We start from the raw sequence: 8834 nt of genomic DNA on the forward strand, positions 1-8834 counted from the left end.
CAGTTACAGATATGTGATTGTGATATTCTGTTTGTTCTTGTTGTGAAACGGACCCTCCTCTGCTGTTGTTGTTGTTGTTGTTTTTATTTGTTGAATTTACTACAGTGTTTACACTATTTACAGGGTGGTCTTATTTATTTTGTTCCAAAAACTTAAGAACATGTTTGTTTCATACTTTCAAGTATGTATAACTCTCTGGTATAACTTACAACCTACCTCACTGTACCTCAGGAATCTTTAATTATTTTATTACATTGTTTGCACAAGTTAAAGATAGAGTGGGGTTGTATGATGTCTGTTTTTACAAATAATATGCATCTTAATTGCACTGGCAGACAAGGCCAAGTTGAGCATATGTGTTCCTCATCCATCACTCATATTTTGAGCATGTGTATGTTCATTGTACTTTAGCAAATTCTGAGAAATAAAGCCACAATTGCTGAAGTAGAATGTTTTTGTTTTTGGCTTTTTTGGAGTAATGAACATTGATTCCACTGTTACCACTTTATCTGTGTGTAATGCACAATCATTAGATCAGAAAGTATTTGCAGTTGGGTGGAAACCTTATATGTCTAAAACCATTCCTTTATTATTGTAATTATTGGTGAAAATAGCTGATCTGCAAGCTCACAATGTGTTGAACTTCTAGATCGGCTGCTATTTTCACAACTTATGTGTGACACTGCCCAGCAGCAATCTCCAATACTTATTGGATTAATACTTACTTTTTTCTCTTTTTTTGACTAAAACTAGACTAAAACCTTTTGGAGTTTTTTGTCGACTAAAACTGGACTAAAACTATCACATATAGAAGTGACTAAAATTTTACTAAAACTAATAAGCATTTTAGTCCAAAAGACTAAGACTAAGACTAAATCTAAGATGGTTGTCAAAAACAACACTGGTTTAACTTTGTTCTTGGAATTTAAAACTAGAAATAGTTAAGAATCAGAATCAATAAAATTCAAACGATACCCAACCCTGTTTAGGAATCATCATTAAAACAGCAGCTAAAAGGCTCCCAGAAAACTTTATTACACACTTGGTTAAACTTTATGTACATTTTCATAACAATAAATTTAAACTTGAATAAGTTTTCTTATTTAATTACTTTAAGTGATTTCACTTAATCTGCAATAATCTGTAAAATTTCTTCTTTAATGAATTACAACCATTTAATATATTGTATTTGTTTTACAGCCAATGAAGTAGCATCTGGATAGGATGACAGGATACGACATGGCAGCTGTAGAGAGACGTCCTGTAGGGTTTCATTACAGCACTGGTGCTCTGATGCAGTAGTGATCCAATGGCTTTTGAGAATGATCCCTCTGGCTTCAGTGGTTGGATTCTGCATTGACAATGTTCTGTTTTCATATGACCAGCATACCCTCATAAATACACATTAGACAGACAACACGCCCATGAGCAGGACCCTGACCTTTCTACATCAACATGAGAGTTGCCATTTTCTCTGGATGCCTTTTGTAAGGGTACCTTTTTGTGTATTTTCAGTTTAAACAAGGATTGTACTTTCGAAACCTCCTGTTGATCCACAATCTATCCAGAACTGTTGTATTTTCATTTGACCCATAAAATTGGTAATTTTCAATTTTACATGTTCATATCCCAACTGTTAAGGAATGTTATGAAGTTTCATGTTAAAAATGTGTTATGGGTGTTTTCAGTTATGTGGAACTCTGTAATGGGCCATTTTGATCCAAACTATGATTTTACCATGAGAAGGACCTTGACATTTCTACATCAACATGCCAGTTGCCTTTCTCTCTGGATGCCTTTTTTAAGGTACTCACAGATGTCTTGCCTTGTGGGTTTTTTTTTTTTTTTTTTTTTTTTTTTTTTTTTTTTTTTGCCTTTTTGTGTAACAGTTTTAACTTGCAAGGGTTTACTCAACATGGCCATCTTTTATAGGCTCTGTTATGTCTTAGTTTTATGCCTAAAATATACAATAATTTTGTCCTTTCGAAACCTCATGTTGATCTGCAATCTATTCCAGAATGGTTGTATTTTAATTTGACCCATGAAATTGGTCATTTTCATATTTACATGTTCATATCCCAACTGTTAAGGATGTTATGAAATTTCATGTTAATAAATTTTTTTGGGTGTTTCAGTTATGTGAAACTCCGTAATGGGCCACTTTGATCCAAACAAGTTACTCATCTAAAACAATGATTTTAAAATCTTTTTTTGAGGGATATCCTGTGACCTATAATATAATAAATAATCTACATGCCCATGAGTAGGACCCTGACATTTCTACATCAACATGCCAGTTGCCTTTCTCTCTGGATGCCTTTTTTAAGGTACTCACAGATGTCTTGCCTTGTGGGTTTTTTTTTTTTTTTTTTTTTTTTTTTTTTTTTTTGCCTTTTTGTGTAACAGTTTTAACTTGCAAGGGTTTACTCAACATGGCCATCTTTTATAGGCTCTGTTATGTCTTAGTTTTATGCCTAAAATATACAATAAATTTGTCCTTTCGAAACCTCATGTTGATCTGCAATCTATTCCAGAACGATTGTATTTTAATTTGACCCATGAAATTGGTCATTTTCATATTTACATGTTCATATCCCAACTGTTAAGGATGTTATGAAATTTCATGTTAATAAATTTTTTGGGGTGTTTTAGTTATGTGAAACTCCGTAATGGGCCACTTTGATCCAAACAAGTTACTCATCTAAAACAATGATTTTAAAATGTTTTTTTGAGGGATATCCTGTGACCTATAATATAATAAATAATCTACATGCCCATGAGTAGGACCCTGACATTTCTACATCAACATGTCAGTTGCCATTCTCTCTTGATGCCTTTTTAAATGTACTCAGTTTTCTTACCTTTTTTTGCCTTTTTGTGTAACAGTTTATCCTTACAAAGGTTTACTCAACATAACCCTCCGTATAGGCTCTGTTATGTTCTATGCCTAAAATATACAATAATCTTGTACTTTTGAAACCTTGTTATCTGCAATCTATTCCAGAACTGTTGTATTTTCATTTGACCAATGAAATTGGTCATTTTACATGTTCATATCCCAACTGTTAAGGATGTTATGAAGTTTCATGTTGTTTTTATTGATTGTTTGTTTTTTTTTTTTTTTTTTTACAATGGGTGTTTCAGTTATGTGAAACTCTGTAATGGACTATTCTCCTCTGATCCACACTCACTCATCTAAAACAATGAAGTCCTTTTTAAGGCATACAATTTTGGCCTTTTTGAGGCAAGTTAATAAAAAAAAATCTGTTTTTCTCTCAGAAGGTTTGTTTGTTTGTTTGTTTGTTTGTTTGTTTGTTTGTTTTAAGAGTCACTGGTTCTCTGTTAACTACAGATAGATGTCATTTTTTGTAATTGTTTAGTTTCTTTTTAATTACAGGACAAAGTGTGGGTAATTCATTATTTTATGGATTTAGTTTATATACTGTATGGGTGCAATACCCAATTTAATAACAGATTCCCCATTAAATAATAGTAAATGTAATGTATTTTTATTGTAGATATACCATTAAAAGAGCCTTTTTTTACTACAGAAGCACCACTAAAACACAGGAAAAAGTCCTGTTTTTTTTTACTGTGGGCAGACTGTCAATTAACAGAAAAAAGTTTGATTTTTAATTACGGTACAAGTCCAGGTAATGAGCTTCCAGTACTTTTTCAGTTTTTTTTACGGATTTTTTTTTTTTTTTTTTAACAGTGCAGGACGATTTGCTTAGCACCCTGCCAGATTGCTTAAATTGATGCTAACAATTCCTGTAACAACTGTATCTGCTGAAAGGTCTTTCTCTGCCCTGAAGAGGACTTATCTTCGGACACTGTGGACAAGACTGTCACACTTGGCAACAATTTCTCTGGAGTCAGCCTTAATTGATGAATTTAAGACGACAGGATTTTTTTTTTTTTTTTTTAATAGAATAGAATAGAAACACCAGTGCAATAAGGCATATTTGAAATAAAGTTGGAATATCCTTACAGTTTTTCACACAAGAAATAAGGGCATTAAAATTATAAAATTGCAAAAACTGTTCTCTACTCAGGTCATTTGACCTCTGTCTTCCTCTGTCTGTAAGAAAACAATGAATCACAAAAGGTTAAAGCAAGAAATAAAAAGCATAGTTTACAGCTACAGAAGAAAAAAAAATCTGCACTGTCATCAGTCAGTGATGAGAAATGCTTATTTCCAATAGGAAAGATTTTTTCAGAGCATGTGAAATCAGCACAGATCATAAGTGATGTAATTTCATAGTTACTACAAAGGCACTACACTAGTATAGTATCTCACCTCAGTGTTGTCCTTTCTCAGTAGCTTGTCTTGTTTGTTTTTCTCCATGTCTGTGTTGACTAAACATTCACACACAAAATTAAACACTAATTTTGCACAGCAAAGATGATGTTTCCTCCCTATAGTATCTGTAGGTAATACTTGCCCTTTCTGGAGCTCCTGCGGAGATAGCAAATCACAACAACACCAACAACTGCAAAAATCAGCAGAACAGGTACACATATTCCTACTACAGCAGATGGAAATGCAGATGGAGACAGACCTGAATCTGGAACAAATAAAGCCAGTATTTAGTGTGAGTGAACATATCAGACCTATCTACAACAAACACTGTGATATCAGGCAGTGTAAAAGAGTAAATCTAAATTTTATTCAGTTTGAAGTAGAATAGTTTTGCACAGTGATAGCAAAAAGTACCGTCAGCAAAGTAAAGAGTCATCAAGGAACTGAAATAAAGAGATTACAGTAGCATCTTCCTTTATATTCCTTTGTTAGGTTTTTTTCACTGCCAAATGCCAGAATGACTAAATTTTACTTACCATTGACAGTAACTTTAAAGCTTTTTATATTCTCTTTGCTGCTGCTGCTGCTGCTGCTGCTGCGACGTCGACGGCTGTTGTTGCTGGTGACCTGTTTATATTGTCCAGAGTCTGTGGTTCTGGTGTTTGTGATGGTCAGAGATCCAGTCTGATGATCCAGCTTGAGTCTGCCTCTGAATCTCTCATCACACTGACCATCTGTACAGATCTTACTTGTATCTCCAGTGATTTCAGCAATTAGAGTGCCATTAAAATACCATGTCATGTCATCATTTGGGTTTTTTACTTCAGGAGTATCTAAAATGACAGATTCTCCCTGCTTCACCGACTTCACAGCTGAAACACAAACCAACAGTTACTTGAAGTATTTTGGGGAAAACAAACTCCTCAACAAAACAGCAGAAAATAATTGTTTATCAGTTCTTTCTTGACTTTCAGTGTGTAGAGCAACTTGTAGAATGAGAGCAGAGACACTGAGAACCATCTCATACTGTATAGTTAAAGCTGTTAACTTTATTAACATACAGATCATAGCTGTTACAACAGGAGCAACTACATTTAAATTAGGGGTGGTAAACTATTATGCGATAAAAGATTTGCGTTTAGGGCGTTCAGTGTTTATTCCGACTCTGTAGAACCCAAGGTACAATTCCAAGGGCACTGATTAGATGATTCTACCAATATATAACTAACATTTTGTTAATTAGCATGCTGCTGTTACAACCACACTCAGAGTAATACCCACAAGACTATTGTCTGTGTTAATCAGCCTGACAGTGGAAAGACAATTTAGATTTACTTTATACTGTTCTGATACAGCTAAAGGCAAAAAGAAAAAGCAGCTCAAATTGTAAATGCAAGTTAATAATATGATGTTATATCATTAAACATACAAAATCTGCATTTAAACATGTGTTAATTGACTCACCAAGAACAGAAACAAGGAAGATTGTTTCTTTGCCATCGGCAATCAGTAGTCGATACAGTCCAGAGTCTGTGGTTCTGGTGTTCATGATGGTCAGAGATCCAGTCTGATGATCCAGCTCCAGTCTGTCTCTGAATTTCTCATTACCATCATTACACTGAACATCTGTACAGGTCTTACTCGGATCTCCGTTGATGTGAGCGATGAGAATGTCATTAAAATACCATCTGATTCTGTCATCTTTTTTTTTGGAAACATCAGTGTGTAGAGGGACTAAATTCCCCTCCATCACAGACACAGACTTTTTTTCTGTAAAAAAAAAAAAAAGAATCTTTTCACTTCAGATCATAAAGATCAATGAGTATTCAAAATATAATAGATGACTAATGTAAAGATATAGCATAAGATTTGCACATTCATTCATCAAACAAATATGAGTCGACCCTAATCAGTACCTAAATGTAACTACTGCAACAACTAGAAGCTTATTGAGGGAAAACTCTTAGTTAATAGTGAATGTGTTCCCTGATCTAAAATGTTACCAAATACATAGGCTATAGGCCCATATGTATGCAAGATTAATCATTAAAAGATTGGGAGTAACTTCATTTAAATGATGGGTGGTAAACTATTATACGATAAAAGGTTCAAGTTTAGGATGTTCAGTGTTCATTCTGACTTTGTTGAACCCACGGTACAATTCCAAGGGCCCTGATTAGATTATTCTAAAATTATGTTAATTAGCACGCTGCCTTTACAACCACACTCAGAGTAATACCCACAAGACTATTGTCTGTGTTAATCAGCCTGACAATGGAAAGACAATTTAGATTTACTTTATATTGTTCTGATACAGCTTAAGGCATAAGGAAAAAGCAGCTCTAATTGTAAACAAGTTAATAATTGTCACGAATCTGGTCGCTGTCCCGCTGTCCACTCACCGCCAGATGTCACTCTCACCCTATCGTCACACTCTGACTGTTGTACTACACCCCGGACTACATCTCACGTCATGCATCATGCTGATCGCGTCTGCGCATGTGACCAATCAGCAGCACCATAAAGGCCCCTGTCTTTCCCCATGCTAACCACGGATTGTTTATAGTGTTTCTCCCTTTGTCTAGTGTTTCATAGTTCCTTGTGTTTTGATTCTCTCGCCTGGCTCCTCGTTCTCGACTGTTCGCCGCCTGCCTTCGGATTATCGCTCGTTTATGGACTATTCTCTGTCGTCTCGCCTCTTACACTCCCGTTTACTATTGTCTGACCCTGCCTGCTCGACTATGTATTTGTCTCGTAATGTCAATAAAGGCTCGCAAAAGGATCCGCTCGCCTCTCGTCCGTTTCTCCCTGTGACAATAATATGATATTATGTCATTAAACATACAAAATCTGCATTTAAACATTTGTTAATTGACTCACCAAGAACAGAAACATGGAAGATTATTTCTTGGCCTTTGGCGATCAGTAGTTTATAAAGTCCAGAGTCTGTGGATGTGATGTTTGTGATGGTCAGAGATCCAGTCTGATGATCCAGCTCCAGTCTGTCTCTGAATCTCTCATTACCATCATTACACTGAACATCTGTACAGGTCTTACTCGGATCTCCGTTGATGTGAGCGATGAGAATGTCATTAAAATACCATCTGATTCTGTCGTCTTTTTTTTTTGTAATATCAGTGTGTAGAGGGACTGAATCTCCCTTCATCACAGACACAGACTTTTTTTCTGTTAAACAAATAAACAAAAAAAAAGATAATCTTTTCACTTCAGATCATAAAGATCAAGGACTATTCAAAATGTAATACATGACACATGTAAAGTCAATAGCTAAATGTAACTACTGCAACAACTACCTTACTATCAATAATCATCAAATTAGAAGCTTATTGTGGGAAAACTCTTAGTTTTTAGCGAATATATTCCCTGATCTAAAATGTTACCAAATACATAGACTATAGGCCCATATATATACGCAGGATTAATCATTAAAAGATTGTTATCTTGATTCAAATGGACACAGTCTTATTCCTTTATGACAATGGTTATGCAATGTCTATTAAACCTTTGAAATTACTGTATTGTTTTGAATATAAGACAATGTTTTGTATACATCTGGAAAAAAGAGGTCATCTTAAATTCAGGGTCTAAATTTTCATGGCAATAATACACCCGCAACAATAGGTGACACCATATACATGTAAAATTTATGTGCCCCCCAGGATTGAAGAGACCCACTATTGTTGTGGTACTGTGTTCTGCCATCTAGCCCAGAGTTTCTCAACTGGTGGATCAAAAGTAAGTATGAATGTGCAACATCAGAGCTATGTTGGTAAATTATGAGATTACCAATAAATTACTTAACTGGGAAATGGTTTACTGTTTTTAGTGATGAGATCATGAAAAGACAAGTTTTAGTCTTCAAAAAGCTTTTTTCCAAAAGCATTCCAGGCTGTCTGCTGGCACTCCACTGCTAGCTTGGAATACTTCAGGTGTTTCCTTTATTAATGGTCTGTTGTAATGCTCTCATCCTACTGGAGAGTAAGCTCAATGATGATGACTCTCTTATCCTCAGCTGACCACATGTCGGTGTCTAGCCAGATATTGGTTGTTTTTATTTATCTTGTGAAGACCAGCTGCTTTCTGAAGTCCACCAACATTTGCCACTCCATTCTGGGATTGAAGAAGGTGTTTCTTTCTTGTGCCGGTACCCGGTGGATGTCGCCGGATCTGACAAAAGATTATAGTGTAGCTTTTGTCATCTCAGGCAAAGAGGATGGGGACTTTGGCACTCCTTACCAAAGGGTCCTGGGAGTCCTTTATCTCCAGAATGAGGCACACTTTCTCTTGCTTGTATCCTAGCGAGCTGGACTTAATAGAGAGCTCAAGCATATTCTGTCTGATACTGATCTTGGCTTTTTAATGACCTCAACCTGGTGGTACCAAATGGCTGGGCGTGGCATGTATCCTGGACACCTGAGCTGTATGGATCATCATTTGTCACTGTACTGGGTTTAAATGTACTTTTTAAGCTCTTTGTAGGCTTGTTTAGCTTACCACTTCTGTTCTCATC

The 8834-nt window shown here is 35.5% G+C and overlaps 1 protein-coding gene across 1 annotated transcript; it reads right to left on the reverse strand.

Annotated features, from left to right (window-relative positions):
• Positions 1–3952: 3952 nt before the first annotated feature.
• Positions 3953–7504, reverse strand: LOC127162400 (contactin-3-like). The gene is made up of 6 exons (XM_051105188.1): positions 7184–7504; positions 5768–6073; positions 4840–5175; positions 4446–4568; positions 4301–4359; positions 3953–4081 (listed from the first exon to the last, which is right to left on the reverse strand). The coding sequence occupies exons 1-6, from the start codon at positions 7467–7469 to the stop codon at positions 4052–4054; spliced, it is 1140 nt and encodes a 379-aa protein (XP_050961145.1). The 5' UTR covers positions 7470–7504; the 3' UTR covers positions 3953–4051.
• Positions 7505–8834: the final 1330 nt, after the last annotated feature.

The sequence above is a fragment of the Labeo rohita genome, unplaced genomic scaffold, assembly GCF_022985175.1.
Source record: "Labeo rohita strain BAU-BD-2019 unplaced genomic scaffold, IGBB_LRoh.1.0 scaffold_928, whole genome shotgun sequence".
NCBI lineage: Eukaryota > Metazoa > Chordata > Actinopteri > Cypriniformes > Cyprinidae > Labeo > Labeo rohita.